Here is a 23,512-nt window from a genome sequence, read left to right on the forward strand (position 1 = left end):
TTAAAGCGAATTAAAATCTAAGTATTGGGTTTGCTTCTGTAAGTGGTAGGGGTGTAGTTCTAAAGTTAGTACCTAACCTAGCTATATTCTAAATGTAAAATGTACGTGGCATGAGCTCAGTATAATTGGAGTTTAATAGGAGCAATTAAGTGCGACTCCAAAATGTTATCTCACTTAGGTACCATACATATTTTTTCTTATTATTTTATTAGAAATATAAAGGTTCACTCAGGTACATTAATTTCAGTTATGACAAGGAAATATAACATACATACACGAACGATGAATTCTTAGTGTTTCTGTTTTGCAAGTTTCATCTGATATCTTATGTATTTGTATGTATGTATATTGTATGTATTTATATGAATATTATTTATACAGATATATGTATGTATGTCTATGCCTATGCATTATTTAAGTATACTTGTATATATGTAATCACTATGTTGCATCGCCTACAAATTCTCTGCTTTGTTCGAAGGTTGACTGGTAGAGAATGCCTCATAGCATTAAGCCCGCCTTTTGTACGATTGTATTTTCTTTTATGCAATAAAGATTAATAGTTATTTGTTATACAAGGGTGCAAAGTTGTATTTTACCCGCGAGTGTTTCAACACACGAGAAGTAAAAAACATTTGCACCCGTGTGTAACACAAAACTTTTCACCTCACTATAGCGAGGAAAGTGCAACATCCACAGGCGTTAGATCATCTTCATCACTGGAATCACTAATTTTTTTACGATATTATAACAGAAAACTCTGAAGTTGTGTATTTTTACGCGAGTCGGTGAGAAAAGTTTTTAAGTAAAAAATTTGTTGACAATGTTGACATCTCTGACGTATGAAATGTCAACGATGCGTTTTAAAATTGCATCGACTCAACTTGTGCGTTCAGAATTATATTTAACATCATTATAAAAAAAACAACGTTTCTTATGGAATTTTAAGGTGTATGACTTAAAATCATTAAATAAAGCTAAATTTGGTATTTTTTATTAGATTCTCAAACCATTTATTTAATGATAATTAATATCGAACGAACCATTATCATGAGCGTTTTACGTTTTGTTATCTGTCAAGCTACTTAAACACGCTCCATCCAAGGTCAAATTACTTTCCCCACTAGTGGATAAAACGCGTTTTTCCCCGCTTGTTTTGAAGGATAAAAGACAACTTTCCGAGCTAGTGAGGGGAAAATAAATAAATACAGATCACGCTGTAAGATTCGGCTACAATACAAACAGGAATGAATTTATAGTAAATGATCAAAAACTGTAGAATTATTAAATTGACAAGGAGGGAAAATAACTACATCTAGAAGTAAAGCGCATGCAAACAACACTTACAAATTCGTTTTACCTACTCAGTTTGTTGGTGCGCTGTTCCTTGTCGGGCAGATGGAGGTCCCTGAAATCGATCTTCCACAGCAGCGAGTCCAGCTCCTGCTCGTAGCGCCAGCCGCGGTACAGCGCCAATGCTGCCAGCGCCAGCAGGGCTAGGGCGCCGCCTGCTGCGCCGAGGGTCCAGGCGCCCACGTGACCTGACGAGGGCAGAAGAGTTACTCATACGATTGTCATCTTAGCTAGGCCTTCTGAAGTACATCTACAATAAAACAAGTGACGATACACGATAGTAAAGTACTGCCTAAGGATGAGCGGCCGTTACATTCGTAATTGCATCATCGAACGCGAATTGTGAAGGCGTTAGAGTGCATGTTCAGATATTGTTGAGCACCTCGGCCGCCCCAATATATCTAATGGCTACTGCACTGTGGTACCTACTTACTTATTTTTCACCCTTCGTACCTCATCAACTCGTAAGCAGCGAGCCTGCCTCAGGAATCTACGTACTAAGAACAGAGAAAACAATTACCATATATGTCGAAATTTTATGCGGTTGAAACTCGAAACAACTCGCAGGCATATGTACCTATGTATCTGTATTGTTTGACTTTACCGCATCTACCCACATATTTACGAGTTTCCGAGCGAGGAAGATAGCTTTGGTTTAGGTGCTCGTATGTATATGAAATGTTCACGCACAAAAGTTAAGTGTACCAGCCTACTTATAACGATATCAATTATCATCAATGTCACACTTTACTAAAGTAGCTTATAAGTATTCAGGAAATCCGCACGCGTAGGAACTAGCAAGTAAAAGTATCATTAATTTTTAATCCGCGAACATGGGAATGGCAGGAACTGTCGCAACATTACGCGAAGTAAAATGACAGAGATTTATTGAACATGAATAAAAGATGCCTCTAACAAACGCGACAGATTTTTTTAACAAGTTCCTTCGCGAGGTCCTCTGTCCGGGCAAACATTTAGCGCGAGCTTTATGAAGCGTTTCGTTTCGATTCAATTTGTAGCAGGATTCGCGAGGATTTCTGTGAGATAAGGACATAAAGTGGGCTAAGGGCGACTTGGACCATTAAATTGGAAGAGCGGGAACAAAGACGGCTCTTTGTTCCCGGTAACCGGGAAATCTGTCTTTGAATTCACTGAAACATAAGAACGCGTTAACGTAGCACGGAATAATTAAATCACGTCTTGCTGGCGATGCCCGGCCGGCTTTTTATTGTTGCGTAAAAACTTTTTAAAGGATATTGTTTTATCCGTGGAGAAAGTAAAGTGAATTTGCTTCGGTATGTATCTACAAGTTGAATAACAGTTGTTGTAAAATACAAGATTAAAATATGTATCTAGAGTCAAACCAAGAAAAACCTGCAGATAATTTGACAGCACACGCAGTGCAGGTGTTATTTTAAACGTCAAACTTCTATGAAATTAAGACGTATAAATGTGCTGTCAAAACCTCTGCAGACTTTTCTTGGTCTAACTCTACCTACCTGACTCTGTTCACAACAGAATTTGTTAATAGTAGTTTATATTAATTTAGTATACCTATATATGTTTGGGAGTAAAACGTGTGAAACAATAAACGTGTAAAAATATTTAAAAAAATTATAAGTTTAACTTAGTTTAACGCAAATGCAACTTTACATAACAATGATTATAAGATAAAAGGCAACGTCTAAGCTTATACTTAGTACCTAGAGCTACGTGGTTCGAACTGTACCTAGAGCCATTTAGACGGACGTGGTGGCGGCCGCCCAGCGGGAGTCGCGTGCCAGCGATGGCTTTCCACTCGCTGTCACCCCGCCTTTACGACGCTTTTACTACAACTACGACTATTACACTGCTCCCAACCTCTTGCTCTTAATGCCAGCTCCAGCCACCAAAACCTATTAGTTTTTTCCGCAAACAAACTGCATGGCAACAACCGCTGCCATCGACGTCCATTAGAACTATTCCAGCCCACTTGCTGATTCTTTTAGCTGCTTACACAATTTTGACATTAGGGCTAACGTAAATATCGTGTACCTACATCAGTTGGAAGTTATCGGTAATTGTGTGGCTGCTATTTACTCGTTAAAAACGATACTATTTTATATAAACGTACAGCGTCTCTTATATCATAAATAATTGCCTTCATCATATTCATCATAGTTACACCAAGTAAAACACAATAAATAGGTAAGAAGTTGGTAGGTAACTGAAAATGTAAAAAATTTCAATGAATTGTACTGTAATAAATAATGAATAAAGATAAGGTACCTCAATTTTACAAGTGGTTGAGGAGTCTAAAGTTTTTATACTTACTAGCGCATTTTTCATCACGGAACCCGCAAGGAGGCTCTGAAAGCGGCGCGTGGCCGCCAGGCCAACTCATGGGACGTAAAAATCTCACCTCCTGTACAAAAAAAGCGTTTTTTTTTTCAAGTTTTAGGGTTGTTTTTTACGGTATACTCGAACTAACAGATACCTAAATATAAGTAGCGTCACTTTTATGTGGGTGTCATACATAGGTATATGTAATCATGCTCGTAATGATTTAACTATCGCTCGTTAACAGTAACTCCAAAAATGAGGCGTTTTCTTTGCGACCACAAGATAATTTGAAGATTAGTATATAGTGCTTTTTGACCATTTTTTTAAACATACCTAATTTAGGAAAAATTTGCTACATTTTTCCTCGTACAATATAGGTAACGAACGGTTGCAAAAAAGCAATAAAATATAGATCAAGAAGAAAGTAGGCAGAATTTAAACTATAAGCAATTAGATATAATGCAGTGCTGTTAAAATAATTTAATTGCATGTTAAGAAGTAACGATGAAGAGTTTAATTCAAAATGTTAGTTGGCACTAAAGTGCATCTCTGGCGCCAAGATCTGAAGATACTTTCTGGCAGAACCGTTAAGTCCGCGTATTCAAACCACGTCCCGATTCGCTATGCGAACGTGTGCTGATTGTGGAATTCTGTGCGTACAACTACAAACTATTTATTCACTTATGCGTCCGAACTACAGTTACTTTGTAAATAAGCCCATTTGGTATTTGGCTGTCACCCAGATCGAAATTTTTTGGAGTATTATGTAAATGGTGTTTATAATATTCATTTCATACTCATCATAAATACAATAATACAATATATGTGTGTGTGTGTGTGTGTGTGTGTGTGTGTGTGTGTGTGTGTGTGTGTGTGTGTGTGTGTGTGTGTGTGTGTGTGTGTGTGTGTGTGTGTGTGTGTGTGAATAGTGAAGAGTTTGTTGTATATATTTAATGAATAAATATGAATATGAAATATGACGCTGTACGAAACTAGAAAACTGCTTGTAAGTAGAAGAGGCATAATTTGTTAGAGAAAAAGTTATATTTTCTCGCCGCCGCTGCCTAAATAAAATGCCTTCTGGAATGTTATTGCTCACTTATGAGCATCATTTGGTGCAGAAGATAAGTTTATGGCGCAATGTTCCATGATTCAATATAAAACGGAAATGTATGATAATAATGCGAGCTTTGGATGATGCTCGGATCTCAGCTCCGGAATCATTTTATTCTAGCTTTTGTTATTTTTTTCTTAGATCCAAGTTTCCCATTCTTTTCTTCCATTAATTACATTCCAAGTCCCACTTAAAACTGTTTCTGACACTTTCAAAAGTTAAATTTAAAAGGAACATAAAACGAAAATGCAAGAATGCGAATAAAATAAGTCTTTAAGTAGGTATAAATTTGGATATATTACGATTTCCACGAATCATCTGTATTTAAATAAATCAAAAAGAAGAAAAGATAAAATAGGCAAAGTGTTACAAAAGTATGTATATATTTAATGCTACAATATAGGTACCTAATACAACAGTGTGGCGCCGGCTTCTAATTAGATAATGTGCCGACGAAGGAAACATGAAATAAACAAGGAGTAAACAGGGAGATATTGTGCAGAATCGGATTGTCCGGTCCAAATTGGGCTGATTCTTGGACTGGAATTGGACAATTACGAACAGATACTTGATCTCTCAAAGAAAGCGCAAATACCTACCTTTTTGATACCTGCACAAAAATACAATGGAGTGACCTTCGACCACAGAATAAATAATAGTACGCGCCGCTCCCCGCACCACGCGCGCCGACACAACGCTAGGGTTGCCGACGCTTCTTTCAAATACTTATGTGTCTTAGGTAGATATCTAACTATAAATGTGTCGTAAAAACATTACCTACATCTTTAAAACAATTTAATAGTACCTACGTAGCTTGTAACTATCGTAAAAAATATTACAGTAGATGTTAGTACCTCTATTGAGAATGTCTACTTAGTTTTCCTCATCTGTCGAAGGAGGAAAAAATGATATTTTCTATTTGTTTGTTGTTTCTGCATCCATCCACACTACTTATTTGTTCGTGACGAAGACATTTCTTTGGCATAGCGCGCGGTGACGTGCATGCGTGAGCGCGTGTGGCAAGTTGGCAACCAAATAGCTGGCTTTTGTACCGCCGGCGGGACGAGATTCGTAGGCATAAGTCCGAGCTCGCGCGGACGAGAGTTCCATACGCCTGCTCGTGGCCTGTGGGAGCAAATTGATTTATGGCAACAGCGCAGCGGTGCATTTTGAATCTAGAGCGAAACGAAGACTCGTGTGTAGCGAGATCTTGATTAAACCTAAGACGAGAGTAAAGTAAATTATACGATGACTTTGCCACTTCTTTTATACCGGATTTTTGTCGAAACCGAAACCGAAGGTTCGGTTTTGCTCTAGTTTGGGCCGAAACCGAACCTTCGGGCGAAACATCATTTTTATGTCGAAACCGAAACCGAAACTTTGGCCGGACACTGCCGAAAAAACAGTTTCGGCGCGGCCAAAAGTTCGGTAGTTTTTTCGCCGAAACCGTAAACCGTAACTTGCAGCCGGACGCTTAAGAGTCCCCGGCAAGCTCGGCCGAATTTCACCTTTCCATACAAACAGAGTTTCTTTCTCATTTTAAAACTTGTTGGATTGTAATGAAACTTTGCGCATACAAGGACATGAGGTATATCTAGGTCTGTAATTAGTTTATATAGGGTCCCAGCGCGCACAAGTTGTTTGCAGAAATCGCGAAGCGTCTGTTTGACGTAACTGGTGACCGAAGAGCTGGCGGCTTCCTCGCACAACGCATCAGCATTGCGATACAGCGAGGAAATGCCGCCAGCAACCTTTTTATTTATTTATTTTTTATTAGAGATAAATCACAAATTTTACATGATAATTGATAAAAAGCATCGTTAAACCAAAATGGTTTGTCTCGATACTTCATTCCGCAGTACTTACATAATCAAATATACAATACAATACTTAGGTACACATCCAACTTGGTACAATGCCTCAAGGGCCTATTATAGATTTAAGCATGGTATTAATTTCGTTTACGTAGTACCACTGCATATATTTTGTATGTAAATAGAGTTTTCGTTTATACAGCTCTAGTGTATAAAACAAACGAAATAGAGCAAAAACAAGTTTTGTATGAAAAACTTAAATTCGCTGTATTTTTTTTACTATTGTATCTTAAGCTACATAAACTAATTAAAGACCTAGATATAGGTACCTTATTATAAGTACAACGTTTCAGAGAAAACTAGCTACTCGTTTTAAAATAAGAGCGTAACCACGTTTGTATCGAGAACCGAGGTTGCCGGGGACTCTTAATAACAAGTGAAGTAAAAGAACAATTCACAATACTTACCTACACAATTTCATACTAACATGTTCATTTACATTATAATTATAATAACTACCTATTATTAATGTGTGTATGCTTATTTGTTTTTGTAAGTAGATTGTAGTAGGTAGGAATGTAGGTAACATGTCACGTTCATGCATTCACCTAAGGAGAAGGCGAAGAATTGTTCTTATGTAGGCACATAAGAACAATTCTTCGCCGACTAACCGTTTAAAAAACTAGTAGTATTTAAAAGCATGTACATCATGGAAGCGGCAATGTTCGTTAGGAATAATGCAAATTTATTCCCATTGCAAAAAGTCACCTCTAACCGACGTAATAAAAATCAGCTTCTCCTGCCAATTTCAAGACTCGCTATGTATAGAAATGGTCCATACTATCGATGCGCCACCATAATAAACAAATTACCCGAACAATTAAAACAAGAACCCAACGATAAATTATTTAAACGGAAACTAAAAAACCTACTAACCGAAAAGTCGTACTACACAATTAACGAGTTTCTAAATGATGATACTTTGTTAGAATGGAATCCGTAAGGCAATATAACCTATCAATAATATGATCCCATTCATCTTTTTGAGAATTTATAATGTAAATAGTTTTAGTAGAAAATGACATTAAATCCTTTGATTCAGTTGCATATTGACACAAAGCATAATCATTAGTATTAACCAAAGAGTAAAGTGATGGTATTAACTTTGACATTGTTTAATAAATCTAGATATGTTTGTATAATATAATATTAATAACTTTGGTAAGCGAAAATGACATTTAATACAGAATTGAATTGTTAGCTTCTTGACATATTATAAAAGTGTTAAATGAAATTGGATATGCATTCATTATAATTGGTATGAGCACTAGAATAGGTATAATATACGTATAAGTATTTAGGTAATTAGGTACCTCATAAGTACTAACATTATGCGTCCTACCCGGGTGTCATGTACTGACTACATTCTACATACTAACATCTTCTGTAATGAACATGACTTTTAATGTGAAATAAATGAAATGAAATATAATAAGTACCGGCGCAGATTTATGCAGAACTACAAGAGGGTACAAGCCAGGCGGTTCTGAAGGGTCGACAGACAGCAGTATGTAATTATATATATAATATAATAATTACCGGCGCAGATTTATGCAGAACTGCAAGAGGGTACAAGCCAGGCGGTTCTTAAGGGTCGACAGACAGCAGTGTGTAATTTATATATAATAATTACCGGCGCAGATTTATGCAGAACTGCAAGAGGGTACAAGCCAGGCGGTTCTGAAGGGTCGACAGACAGCAGTGTGTAATTTATATATAATAATTACCGGCGCTGATTTATGAAGAACTGCAAGAGGGTACAAGCCAGGTGGTTCTGAAGGGTCGACAGACAGCAGTGTGTAATTTATATATAATAATTACCGGCGCAGATTTATGCAGAACTGCAAGAGGGTACAACCCAGGCGGTTCTGAAGGGTCGACAGACAGCAGTGTGTAATTTATATAAAATAATTACCGGCGCAGATTTATGCAGAACTGCAAGAGGGTACAAGCCAGGCGTTTCTGAAGGGTCGACAGACAGCAGCGTGTAATTTCCCTCCGCATCGCCACTTTCGTCCATGTGAATAGAATACCTGTCAAAAAAAGTCAAATGAAATGAATTAGTAATGAAATTATAATAGGTACAGTTAAAATCAAATAGATAGTCGCAGCTAAATATATAGGTAAATACCAAATGTATCGCATCACATCTTCCTATGCTGTGTGTGTTGCCATATCTACATTTGGCTACGCTGGCTTTTTAGGGTTCCGTACCCAGAGGGTAAAGACTCCGCTGTCCGTCTGTCTATCACCAGGCTGTATCTCATGACCCGTTATAGCTAGACAGTTGAAATATTCACAGTTAGTTGTTATATTTCTGTTGCCGCTATAACAACAAATAACTAAAAAGGAACCCTCGGTGGGCGAGTCCGACTTGCACTTGTCCGGTTTTTTTAACTGTCACTATAGATCTATTTGATGCTGACTGTACTGAATTTTAGAATCCCGTCGCTCGAATGCGGGTCTCAACTCATTGAAAACTCGGTATAAAACCCGTCTCGGAGGAGATAACTGTCAATAAAAGTTGTCTGATGGCAATGACAGAATACCTACAGCTTCTATAGTTTTAGCTGTCGGAGTCAATATATAAGTCGTATAACATGGTACCTACCATTGTCGGAAGCGCCATCTACGATTAACTTTTATCGGCCTTTTCCATTGAAATGTTTCGGAATAAATACATGGTCATCAATCATTATAAAACTCGACAACATTGATCAAGGAAATTGACGTTACATAAAGGCAGGGAAAATTGTTTTGTTTGTTTAGGCTTGGATAAGACAAGACCACGATAAGACATCTACATGTAGGTATCTACACGTCCTACCTTAAGCAGTGTTCTCGAGCTTTAACTTAAAATCCACTTCATGTCAAATTTACACACTTCCGGTTTGCAATATTCGTCAACCTTTCAGATCCGGATATTTCGGATATTAAAATTTGACGGATCCGGATATCCGGATATTTCGGATAATACGGATCTGTATAAAAAAAGTTACGTTCTACAAGGATTCGGTATAAAAAGGCTATTTTCATGGATAGTAGGATTTATTTGAAATTAACGTACTGAAATCGGTGTAGGAAAGTATGACAAAAATTAAACACATATTCGCAAATTAACAATTAAATAATTTAAATCAGTCTTTATAGAAAAAAAATTACAATGCTATTATGTAGCACATCAAGCAAGTGTTATTTATTTGAAAAGAAGATGGGAAACCGGCAACAACACGACACGCACATGCACTAATGACGTAGACGACCCACGGGCGACTGCGCGAAAACCTGATAACACTAGGGTATTCTACTACCTAGTCAAATCAGTTTCTTTTTTAGAACTGCCAAAACGATTAGCTAATATGGAATTTATATGAAAAATTACATCGTGACGTCACGGTCAACAAACCTACTTTTTATACTTCAATCCAATTGATATATGATAGAAATTATGTTTAAAAACAACTGCTATCTATGTTTCTCTAATAATTATCTGGTGTTTTATTTCATGCATGGTTGTGAAGTAAATTATTTGTAAATAAGTTATGTAATACCCTATTACTTTAAAACATACTAATACTTACCCTTATTCCAGTCAGATGGTATTCAGGTAGCTAGTTTACTAGTTACTAGTACTACTGTTTCGTTAAAGCAATATTTGTATTTATTTTATGACGTTATCGCGTGATGTACCTAGCTTGAAGTATTTGAATTTAAATAAAATAAATGTACAATAAAAAAATATGACAAAATGTACGAAATCATTCATTATTCGAAAATTGTTTGTGCTATAGGTCCATGAGTTCCATGACCAATATTTAACTGATCCGTGAGATCCGAAATATCCGAATTATCCGGATCCTATGAGACGTTGGATCCGGATTCTATATTCGACGGATATCCGGATAATTCGGATATATGGATATCCGGATTGCAAACCCTACTTCCGTTATTTACAGTGCACTTAAGTACTAACACTCTATTTCCCAAATTAACTTTGTAGGTACCTACCTATTGATTGTGTAAACGTTGAAATGTAACTTGGAGAATGTGTAACTTCAAATAAAAAAACGATAATTGATTTGATATTGATATGAAGTTCAACAGATTATTTGTAACAGACTTCAAATCTGAAAGCCGCTCCTATCTAAGTGCTAAGTGCATTTGTGTCTACTACTTTTCTTTGGAGTACCTATTAGTTGGTAGCGTTAATATTGCAAGTTTATGCTATAAATACATGACTTGGCTTTCACGAGACTGTAAAATCGAAAGACACTGACATTGTATGTATAAAATATACATTGGCCTTCGCCGCTATCGCCTGGGTTAATAAGCAAGAATATTCCATTTCAAGAAAGTGTTACTACAGACGAACTAAGTGTTATTTGCAACCTTAAAGAGAAAAAGTGCATAAGGGATGATAGTACATTTTGAAATATTACCGACTAAGTAATATAAAATAAGTGTTCCGTTTTGTACAGAACACTACCTACCACGTTTTTTGAGAATTGGAAAAATAACGTAATTCGCGCACATAAAATATATATCAGTTTTGAAATCGCACGAAGGATAACAGACGATTTTAATCACAAGTAGTAGGTACGTGTGTTTTGTTGTTGTTTAGCATTTACTTATTATCTAGATGTACATAAATTAAATACTCGTAGTTTATTATTAATCTGATAAAGACTTAAGCCAAAATACTCTAAGATAAAGGCAAATTAATTAAAGTTAAGCTTATAAAAGCTAGTATCGTCAGACGTGCGAGTAGGTAGCATCAAATGCATGAGTTGTTTGTAAACATTAAAGGTCAATCAATGTCTCTCGGTATATCGTAATTTCGTAAGGGATTCGTATAAAAGGTGCAAGCGCGTACTGCTCACCCTTAGCTTAGAATTGGTCAAAGACGCCTAGTCTTAGTAAGATGGCATATAGTCGAGAAATTGGGACCGGTTCCGCCGTGGCGGGGTGGCCTAGGGGTTCAATGCGTTAGTCCGGATTGCTAAACACGCCGGTTCTAATCCGGCCTTTACCACTGGAGGGCTTCGTCACTTTTTCTTTAATATATGACATCTATTTCAGTTTTAATTTATACCCCTTACCCCATGATGGTAGCTGGTGTTCCGCATTCGTCTGGCGAGAGAGCGTCCGTCCTCGCCGGTGAACGTGCATAGTTGCATACACACCACGTCTTGCAGACACACCGTGTACGCAGAGATCTACTGCACATGCTCTCGTGGTGTTCTGTCACGCACGTTCTCGCCGGTGAGCAGCGCTGCCTTCAGCGTGCGCGTAAACCCAAACTGCGTCGTGTAGCCACATCACTTGTATTCAGAGATCGATTGCACATGCTTACCCCATGATGCTCTCGTAGGTAGTATTCCGCATCCGCCTGGCGAGCGCACGGCCGTCACGCACGTTGTCGCCGGCGAGTATAGCTGCCTTCAGCGCGCGTGCGTATACCCACACTGCGTCGTGTAGCCACGCCGCGTACTCTGGGATCTACAAAACACGCTTCAGTTAATTTTAATTACCGGCTAGGTATTGTATAACTTAAAAATTCATTTTCTCCATTTTCTTGAGTAGTAGCAGCAGCTGTGGTCATTATTATAATCGTCCTTATCCGGTTCGAAGGACCACATTGCTTTGTGCTTTATCACAGATAAATTATCAATATTTTTTTCGACTACGGAATTTTATTCTAGAATTTGTAGATACTTAAATATATTATTTGTTCAATTATTATAAATAAATGATAATAATAGATAAATAGATGTTTTAAGTATCTCCAAGGGGTTTTAATATCCTAACACAAACACTGATATTGACTGAATAGCGCATGGCTTTAAGAGGATCGCAAGAAGCTTTATAAAAATGAAACGAAATGCTGCCAGAGAAAATTGGAAACATGCGTATTTGGTTTTGGTCAGGGGCGAGTAATGCGCATTTAAGCTGTAAAGACCTTAGGAGTTTGTAAAAATATACAAATTTCACGAAGCTTCGAATATTTTCGAGACTTCGTAAGCTTTTAGCAGTTTATGTTTCATGTTCAGAAAATATGCGCGATTATGATCCAAGCTGAATCTTCAAACGTCTCGGAGCTAGTGCTACGTAACGCGTCATTTGCCGCGTTCGGGCCATAAAAAATGTTATTTTAGGAATCACTTCACAGGCTAGCCCCACATACATACTCATAAATTCTAATTTATTGTTATTTAGGTAATGGCCGTGTAATTGGATTTCCCCCATTAGATCAACTACCTATCCCCATCCTACAATCTACGAGTAGTACGATAATATTTAATCCCCCGGTCTTCATATAAGCAGTATAAGGCTAGTCGTTACATTGATGTTAGCAACCGATTTGCTGTATGATGTCCTCGTTTTCACATATGTACAAGCTTATTGGGGTGTTACCTAATTTATTGTTGTCTCTCTTGCATTTATATTGAAGGTTTAACATGATATTCTGTACTAATACTGTCTTACCGATGTTCAGATAACGATTTACAACGGTGCCCTCAATATGAGTTGGTTTTACATTTACGATCACGCAATATACGATTAAGAGATCTTGTTTTGCATGATCGTCTCAAACGGGTTAAATAATAAAGTTTTTAGAAAGATTTTTCTGTCAAGGAAGGCATGAATAATGTTTATTGCTTTTATAGTGGTCCACTTTTGTATTTTGCAACTCGAAGAGACAATTTTTACGGTTCCGTACCCAAAGGGTAAAAACGAGACCCTATTACTAAGACTCCGCTGTCCGTCTGTCCGTCTGTCTGTCACCAGGCTGTATCTCATGAACCGTGATAGCTAGACAGTTGAAATTTTTACAGATGATGTGTTTCTGTTGCCGCTATACAACAAATACTAAAAAGTACGGAACCCTCGGTGCGCGAGTCCGATTCGCACTTGGCCGGTTTTTAAAAGTTTTTTTCATTTTTAACTGTTTCGTTTTGTAATTGAGCAGTAGTCTGTCTGTTCATTTTACGAGCAATCTTGGAGAATATAAAGTTTTACACGTGCAGTAAAGTAGCAATTAATACTTGCTATATGCATTCATAAAATACAACTTTCTGAGGAATAAAGAAACCCCATATTGCATTTTTATAGTCATCAGGTCATCACATCCAGTTCAAGTCACAAGTACATGTGTATTGCAACCATTTAATTTGTAATGATAGTTTGTTTTATTTCATATGACATACGAAAGAGAGACTATAAATTGAACAGTGGGTTTGTGTTTATTATTTAGAGTGTATAATTTACTTTACAGTACATATGGGCTACTTTACCGCACTAGTGCGATAATTAGCACATTACGTAACTATGTCGAAAATTCAAAGGGCCATATGTACTGTGAAACGTTGTACGATATATAAGTATCGTAATGTACTATTATGTATAACTTTATCGGCACGGGAATTTATTAACAGTATTTTATGATTTGGACGAAGTCGCAGTCAAATTTGGTTCTGCGAGAGCAAAAGGATAGGCAGAAAAGGCGAAGAAGAAGGAGAAGAGGCGGCAAAGAAGTAGTGGAAGTAGATGATGTATTTTAGTGATAATTTTACAAAATTTTATGATTGTACTTACGACTTTACCACCGAAACCCATCAGTGGATTTGCAAAATTAAACGGTGGCATCTGAAGTCTCCTGTTAACTTCGGCCGCGAATTTAGGGTAGGCAGGCGAAGGTGAGCTGGGTGCCACCGAGAGGAAGGAACGAAATATGCGAAGAGGAGGATGCTCGTTGCTCACGGGGCCCGTGAGGTACTGCCGGGCTCGCTCCTTCGTGTACATGTCGACATCCACGCCGATGGCGGCGTATTCACCTGTTGATATATGTTTAAATAAGTGTAAGGTAAGAGCGCCAATTATTCGCGGTTTTCATATTATAAGGAAGATTCGACAAATTTTGATGAGAGCATGTGTCATGGAGACTCAATATCGGAAAGTGGCGGCATCAGCGTCACAAGCAAATCGGTAAATCTCCTAAAAAGTTAGTGATTATCTATCAATTTTACAATTGCTAGTTAAATTTACCATAAGGATAAGTAAATTTTCAAATTACTCTTAAGCTGAAAGTAAATCATTTCCTAATTTAACATACTTAAACACCATTTCAATAATTCCGCACCACAATACAAAAAAAACCGGCTTTTCTATCGATTATGTCTTGACAGAATTGTTTTATTTTATTAATTATAATTTGTTTTATAAATGATAAGTTAATTAGTGCATAGAAACGAATGAATGCGCAATGAATACATTTATCGGTACGTACCTACCATTAGGTACCACCCCGTAGCTTTAGATGCAAACTGCTCTATTTATTTAAAATGGTGAGCACGTCCCTCAGACTAACGTCCACTACGCTTCAAGAGATCTTAAAGCTTGTCGCGAACTCATAAGTGGTAAGAAAAGGGCATTTTGATTTAACCAAGCATTTCATCCATAAATGTATACCTATACCTACTTGCAATTTTTGAAATGCATTTTCCTATTACGTTCGCCCTAAACGTGAATATGTGTGTGACGTGCTCGGTTAAGTGACAAACCCTTTTAGAATTAAAGGAAAGTTTTATCGAAATAATCCTTGTACATATTGGCTAATGTATGTGCATGCATGCATACTGTACCTATGTGTTTTCATGGTTTGTAACGCGTTTATTCATAATAGCGCCAATGTATTACGCGTGATTAACCAGAGCAACTTTAGAAAGAGTAGGTACATTAAAATATAATTAAAATAAACTAAATGAATAATAATAACTAAGTAAATATAGTTTAGCTGGGTTGGGATAGAAATTGGTAAGGCGAGCGACGTGTCATTGAGCATTACATTAGCAAATGTATACCTAATACTAAAGAGGATATAATTATATAATAGGATGGAGCGGTACTGTCATAGTAAAGCCTGACCAGGAATATATGATCACGCGCCATGTTGCGGAATTTCACTGGAACTAATTTTTTCATACTATAGTGAACTGTCACTCTATACATGCACAACAACAGCGCCCTCTTAACAATGATCATATATTACTGGTCAGGCTTTAAATTTTGTAGCCACAGTAAATTCACTGCCATCTATCGATACACGATTAAAACTAAAAATATCAAAAAATGAATTTATATACGGATAAAAGATTTTTTATTTGCAATATTTGTATTAATTATTTTTATATTATTTTGACCCATGTTATTTCACTGATATGCGTTAAAATTGTTAAATAACAAACGAACCCTTCAACGCCATCTATACGCCAAAGGTAGAGGCGCCATCTGATCGAGAATCAAATATTCTTGATTTTCGAGGCACGTTTTTTCCTTAGACTGTATCCATCTATTAGAGTTATATATATCTTTGCTAATACCTAATCTGGGTTACATGATCCGTGATGCCTTCAAGATTGGCGATTGATACGTGTACTTAGCGGTTAATCTTACGTCCTTCCATATATTGAAGCCAATCCTTAATTTCGGATGGTATATCCTATAAGTAAATTCGTATTTGTGTATTCGTGATCATAGATCAAAATTGATAAAGTAACTTTAACAAACATTAAGTAGGTTGAACATTTATGGGACAAATAAATCGAATCAAAATAAAAATTAAAAATACTCTCAAAATAACGAATCAAAATAAAACTTAAAAATACTCTCAAAATAAAATCAAAGTCTGTAACACCATATAGGTATTTTATTTTGCATTTTTTACGTACTACCTTGGGTACTGGTTACAGTGGTTACGGTCTGAAAATAATAATAAACAGCAATTTCTAGATGTATATGTACCGACATTCCTGTAAGTGTCTACATAAATTGCTCACTTTACTATACAACAATTTCAGGAGGACAGTAAATTTCATGTAAAAGCAAAACTAGATACTGGGGAAAGCAGCATAAACACTGATATGAAACAGCTTATGTAGTTCCCGGGAGAATTTTACAACTTAGCGATCCCGGTAGTTTTCTATTATAGATAATGAATGGGGCCGTAAAGCCTCGAAGGCGAGTTCCGTCGCAACTCGAGCTACAAAGGGGATCCTACACAAATGCCTGCTTATGGAAAATACGAGCGTAGGCCCAGAGGGTGTATGCCTAAATAGTTCGTATTGGAATTTAAGTAAGTATGTAAAATATAACCTACGAGTACAAAGTAGTTTGTACGGGCTCATTAGGGCTAACGCTTTATCAAACGATTGGTTCTGTACGGATATGATGGGTTTACTCGACTGCGTGTCAACGTGAGAATGACAAGTATTAGGTCTCTTTAGACAACTGACAAATTTAACTGTTATTAAATACAAATTGAATTTGTTGTCGTTGAAGAATGCATGTCTACACTAGGCGCAGCGTGTTCCCAATAACGCTTTGAAATTCTTCGCGTTGATGTTTTCTTTGAACGCTTGTAATCGTAAAGTTAATGTTACTGATTTACTGCAAGACTCGTAAAGTGGTGGTTTTATGTTTACTTTTTAGACTCTTTAGGGATTTGTCACTTAATAACTTATCATAGTTAAACGACAACCAAAATGTAATTACATATTGTACGCAGTAGGTGAATCTGCATATTGTTGACATCCTTTAATTAATAGGATTTTATTCCATAGTTTTGCAAGTGTCTATGCTTCAAAAATTTAAAATAAATTATTTGTTTACTTTATATTAAAAAAAATCTAGTAATGGAGTACTTATTTTAATGAGCAATCATCTCGACTTATCGGGTTTCAGTTGCCCTATATCCGCAAAATTAGTATTTTGGTGTTAGTGGTTTGGTCACGAGGTGTCATTTGAGTTGTAAAAGTCACAAAGGCTATAATTTTTTTGTGTGGAAATCAAATCAAATTTGTACAAATTGATTTTTACAAATATATTTGAGTACTCGGTACTTACCAGAGTCTAAAAGCTGCATGGCGTCCAAAGCCATCAAAAGTCCAACGTGGTCGTGGTAATTCCCCACCAATACATAAACTGCGAAAAAGTCCAATTTAAGTCAACTGAAGCACCAGGAAGCTGTAGGTATTTTAGATGCGAACAACTTTGGATACTAACTTCTAGTGTCTTTGTAAGTTTCCTGAACGATCTCCAAGAAGGGGTTGCGAGTATAGTTATTGCCGAAGTAGTAGGAATGTCTGTATGCTTCAGTTTTCCGAACTGATATTTGCCTCTCCTTAACAGCAGCGATAATGGCCTGTGCGAGTCGGGAGAAATCTTTGTTCAGTGCGTTTGAATAAAGAAAGGTTACCTGCAACAAAGTACGAAATTATAGTTAATTGAAAACGTGCCGAGTTTCAGAACTTTTGCTTTCTTTAGTCCTTTTTTGTTCATTTAGGGTGTTTAACTTATAAGTACTTATTTTCAAAAACACTATTAATACAGTAACTTTAATACTTATTTACATACGTACCTACGTTTTCATTGGTTTCAGGTTTAGATTTCTACGCACCTGTTCGTTGGACATAAATAAGAGCATAAATAGGGCATAAATATATAGGTAGGTATACATTCCCAAGGTTTAAAGAATAAAAATAATAAAAATAAGTGTACCTTAGACAATAAAGTTGTGTTCACATACTTTTGAGCCATTTGTCTGGATCGATATTTTTGTCTTCGACTGTACAACAATTTTAAAGAAGTACCGTCAAATGGGGTGAATAGGGACGGCGGGGGGAATAGGGACAAGAACCGGGGAATGACATTTACCTACCTGATAATTTAAAAGAAAATATGCATCACAAATTGTATCTTGCGATTAAAAATAATAGTAGATTATATTCTTTTGGTAATAGAAAGACTTGAAAAGCATGAAAGTCGTGATATATATTGCTAAAGTAACAGTTTAAAATTGAGTCTGTCAACGAATGGATGATATGATTATGATTGATATGAGCTCCAAAACTTCCTTTAAAAGTAAAGGTTTTACTTGTTTGTGACACTTCTGATAGTAAAACATTGGTTTGGCATTTAATTGAGTATCTACTAATTACATGGTACGTATAAATAATCTTTGTTTTGTTAGCAAAAAGTGTGAAAATAGAGATCTATGAAAATTTCGAAAAAATACGGGGTTTATAGGGACGCAACGGGGGGAATAGGGACGACTGAAGGGTGGAGCGGGACGCCTCTGGTAGTTAATAGGGATGCAATAAGTAGGAATAGGGACGCTGAAGGGTCAATAGGGACAGGGCTGCCAAAAATTGTTTTTAAAATTAGTTATTATTTGTTTAGTGTTTTTTTGGTAGATTAGTACTTACTAGGTACTTACTTACATCAACTTAAAACAGGCGGAATTTCTGAATGGGATATAGGTAGGTATATAAATATATCAAGTAACTGTTTATAATAAGCCCCGCTTAATAATAAAATAACAATTAAGATTAATCATTCTGAGTGTGGTATTTTTATAAATATGTATATATTTTATGATTACCTACAAATAATTAAAAGTTTATTTTTAATCATAGTTTTATTCGGTTTTTAACTTATAATATTTACCTAATCATTTTAAAGTATCATAGTACGATAAACTACCTAGACCAGGTACTTACCTGTCAACTTATTATATTTTTGACAACCTTGATCACTTGTCCCTATTCGTACCTTGGTCGTCCCTATTCACCCCGGATCCATTATGAATCAAAATGGTCTGTTTTTCAAAAAAAGGACATTAAAACTAAATTATTAAGAAATATTTTTTTATAAATCGATTCTCAAACATAAGACAAAAGTAAACCTTAACATTTGTGGCCATCGAGGAAAGATTCCTTTAAAATCTCTCTCAAAGTTCATAACTGTCCCTATTCACCCCGTTTGACGGTACCTATAGGTAAAGATGTTTCGGATTCGAAGATAGAAACATGAAATCGAAAGAATAACAGGTACTTATCCCCAAATTTCTAGTAGAGAAATATATAAGTATTTATGTATCTCATCTAGGGGAAGAGAACCACTAGTTATTAAATAAATCTTCTATACATATATATGGCAATGAAAATCAGATTCCCATTCACGAAGCAGATCGGTCCATAACGCACGGAACCACTTGGCGCATCTGCTCCGGTCATTGCTGTGCCAATTGGACCGCCAATAAAAGGAGCAGTTCAGAGGGATACCTGATGGCATGTTCTAATTTTAAACATCGATAAAACGCTGCATTGATCTTTTGAGTATTGGATACAAATGTATAGGGTAGGTACGAGTATGCCAGATACCGTCCAGTGCCAGTTTCCTTCCACTTCACGGAGTTGCGTATAATTTGAATTTAATGTATAAACAATAGAACATAAAAACCGGACAAGTGCGAGTCGGAGTCGCCCACCGAGGGTTCCGTACTTTTTAGTATTTGTTGTTGTACCGGCAACAGAAATACATCATCTGTGAAAATTTCAACTGTCTAGCTATCACGGTTCATGTGATACAGCCTGGTGACAGATAGACGGACAGAGGAGTCTTAGTAATAGGGTCCCGTTTTTACCCTTTGGGTACGGAACCCTAAAAATTATATTTCGCAAGTAGCGAATTAAAAATAATAGTACATTGTGATACAAGTGTGCTACGTTGGTCACCAGACAGGAGGCGATATTGTGCGCGCGAGCTGTAAGCGAGCGCGCAATAAGAAAGCCGATATGTGTAATGACCGATGCACACGCGTTTCATATGACGTTTTTCAACACACTTGCGAGGAAAAAAAGGAAACTTTCATATTAGTCAAATTTTAATTGTTAAAACAGTTAGTAAAAGTCTAAAATCTGTCATACTGCCTGCCGCGCCTCGACCCTGCCGCTGGCGGGCTGGCCGGGCCCCGGCAGGCGGTAGCCGGGGCGCCGGCGCCCGCCAGTCCGTGTTGTAAAATCTACTCGACAAATTTAAGAAGTCTTCGTGTCCGTACATATTATTAGCAATCAGTTACCTTCTTAAGTCAGTCGGATTATCATTCATGACATAACAAGTTCTATAATATAATTAAAAGTACGTGTGTTTAATATCTAGGATTATGAGCCTAAAAGCGGTTCAATAACTTGCATGTTACGAGCAAGTGTGTTGAAAAACATATTAGTTGCAGCTTCGCACCCGTGCCTTTCAGAGGTTATAAAACCAAGAAAAAAAAGTTTAGGCGGGATATGTTCATGGTAAGTTTATTAACTGTTCTAGCTATTTTAAATAATATTTTTAGCACGTATGTATATTTAGAAGTATAATAAAACCAAAATTTATCAGTTTTAAGAAGTTTTTAAGGAAATTATTTAGTGGACGAGAACTAACATACCAATTTTATGAAGTACTAGTAATAAAATAAATAATAATAAAAAGCCTTTTATTTCCAAATTACAATTATTTTACATTAGAAGTTTTAGCGTATTGGTTAGTAAGTTTCTTATAGTTAGTAGTTAGTGTTAGGTTTATGTATTCTATTTACTATCTATTTATTTAATTTGGACCCCTCTTTGGGTGTAGGCCTCCTCCAATTCTCTCCATTTCTGCCTGTCTTCCGAATGAATGAAGTACTAGTAACCCAAGAAAATTAAAGAAATCTGCGGAAATAATTCGTGTAGTTTTGAAAATTGGTATATTTGTACCTTGTGGTGTCCAGATGAACATACTAAAAGTCCTCGGGGGTGTGGGGTGAGCTTAGGGTGTAGGGGGGGTTGAAGGTATATTTTTTCAGATTTTTGCTCATATCTCGAATATCTGTACGAACAGCATTATAATTACGTCGGACAAAAGATTCTACATAAATGTTACCCATGAGAAGAGAAGACAAGAGAAGAGAAGAGAACCCCTTACACTCTTGCGGGATGATTTCGGGAATAAAAACTGTTCTACAACCTTTCCCGCAACTAAAGATTAGTTTTAATGGTTTTCCATACAAACTTCTACCCCCCTTTCACCCCCTTAAGGGATGATTTCTGCAGGCATTTAGTAAACGTTTACGTCCACTCCTTTGTCAACGGTGTGTGAACAAAATGGTATTATGTACAATTGATTCTGGACCGATTTCTATTAAAGATTGTTGAATTTGGTATAAAAATAGTTTGAGTCCGAAGGAAGGACATAGGTTAGATTTATCAAGAAAAATTCGAAGTCGAAGTCATGGGCAGAAGCTATAAAACCAACTAAAAACGATTTATATATAACATAAGAACTAAAAATGAAATATATAGGTAATCGATTTTTAACTCAATAATGCAGCGGTCGGAAACTAGCTCATACGTGGACGGAAAATAAAATAACACTACTTTTGCAAAATATTTTCACGTCAAGTAACATTAATCTAAAATAGACAATATGACCAATACAAACAAATATAAAACATTTAAGTAAAAGAATACTTTAAGATTTTTTCCGCATTTCAAAGTTGACATCTCCTATACATAAGTGGACGAAATCCTACACACCTACCAAAGTTAATAGTGAAGTCAACAAAATTATGAGAATAGCACCCCTGAATATTATTTAGGTGTAAAATGGTTAGATCATACCAAAAAATATAGTTTATAAATATAGTTTGGTATTTGTATTTCTTGTTTTCAATAATTTAAAAAACAATGGCCCACTTGCACCATCATCATTGCATAAGGGGGGTTAAGGTTAAGGGGTTAAACCGTTAACTCAGTGTCAAATTGTACTGGTAACCAAGTGGCGCTAAAAAAGCATAAAGTGACACATGTCACTTATGATCTAGACACGCGGCAGCATGTTCAGCCAAGTTTTCTGTCTTGCTTGAAACTCGAACTTGAAGTGTAATTAACGTCAGGAGAGCTACTATGCTGACAAGAACCACACCACAGTTACAAACTTAGTAAGTTTTGTAAATATATATATATATTTTTAAACAATTATGGCCTGGATAAGTTTTGTAAATACAACAGACATTTTAAGGGTATGTATTTCATCTTTATTCCTGTTTGGTTTACGGACTGTAAAAATGCCTTTAATGAAGAAAAGGTAGAGTACTCACATGCATAAAGTTGAAATGCGTCAAAACGTCAACGACAGCCCTTGATATGCTGGTGTCAGAGGGCCGCGTACGAACGAATGTGGAGTACCCTTGCATGTTGTTTGGCTTGTTGGAGCAAGGCAGGGTCACGTCGCGGCAGTACTGTCAATATATAAGATTATTATATTTGTAATATTAAAATATACCTATATATTATTAAATATATGCCGAAATCAATATTTACGATACGAATACAAAACTAATCGAGTTTACACCAACATTACCTATACTAGCAGTAATAGTAAGATTTCATGAATAAAACTATGTTTAATTTTGAAAAAATACAAATGTCGGCTAGTCTCGTTACAGTTTTAGATGGCTGTTTAACAATAGAAAATAGAAATCAGTACTGAAGTTATTTTTTCTTAGCATAAAAAATTTATCTACTTTTTTAACGTCCAACGGTCATTCAAAATTCTTCAGTTAACAGGGAAACAACGCGCCTTAAAAATAGGTAGGTATCCAATATGATACGTAAATATAATAAAATTAACTAATTAATATAATTAAATTAACCAATTAATGTAGGTACACTCACATAACTAATCATAGGCAAATTAAATGCAGCAGCCATCCGCCCTTCATGAACGCAGGTCTCCTGTGGCCCGATGAACGCAGAAACGTTTCTTGCCCACAGCGCCGCCACCTTAATCAAGGAGACACAAATGAAGCGCAAATACTCCACATCCTTCAGCAATATAACGGTTATAGCCTGTATCACCAACGTCCACATTTAACAACTAATGATACGTAAACCTTATTGCAAACAAATAAGGTCCAACAATAGTCAGTTAAGAGTGTTGCTTTTAGTACGTGTACGTAACATCAAAAGAGGGCACGGTA

General features: G+C 36.4%; 1 protein-coding gene across 2 annotated transcripts in view; it reads right to left on the reverse strand.

Annotated features, from left to right (window-relative positions):
* LOC134742439 (speract receptor-like) overlaps positions 1-23,512 on the reverse strand; it is a 347,982-nt gene that overhangs the window by 21,902 nt on the left and 302,568 nt on the right. For both annotated transcript variants that reach the window (XM_063675589.1, XM_063675588.1), the window contains 9 exons: positions 23,208-23,315; positions 22,631-22,771; positions 17,725-17,917; positions 17,566-17,643; positions 14,260-14,498; positions 12,017-12,162; positions 8,579-8,696; positions 3,667-3,757; positions 1,365-1,541 (listed from right to left, as the gene is read on the reverse strand). In XM_063675589.1, coding sequence (XP_063531659.1) covers positions 1,365-1,541; positions 3,667-3,757; positions 8,579-8,696; positions 12,017-12,162; positions 14,260-14,498; positions 17,566-17,643; positions 17,725-17,917; positions 22,631-22,771; positions 23,208-23,315 — 1,291 coding nt within the window. The remainder of the gene's footprint in view (positions 1-1,364; positions 1,542-3,666; positions 3,758-8,578; positions 8,697-12,016; positions 12,163-14,259; positions 14,499-17,565; positions 17,644-17,724; positions 17,918-22,630; positions 22,772-23,207; positions 23,316-23,512) is intronic.

This window comes from Cydia strobilella, chromosome 6, assembly GCF_947568885.1.
Source record: "Cydia strobilella chromosome 6, ilCydStro3.1, whole genome shotgun sequence".
NCBI classification, from domain to species: domain Eukaryota; kingdom Metazoa; phylum Arthropoda; class Insecta; order Lepidoptera; family Tortricidae; genus Cydia; species Cydia strobilella.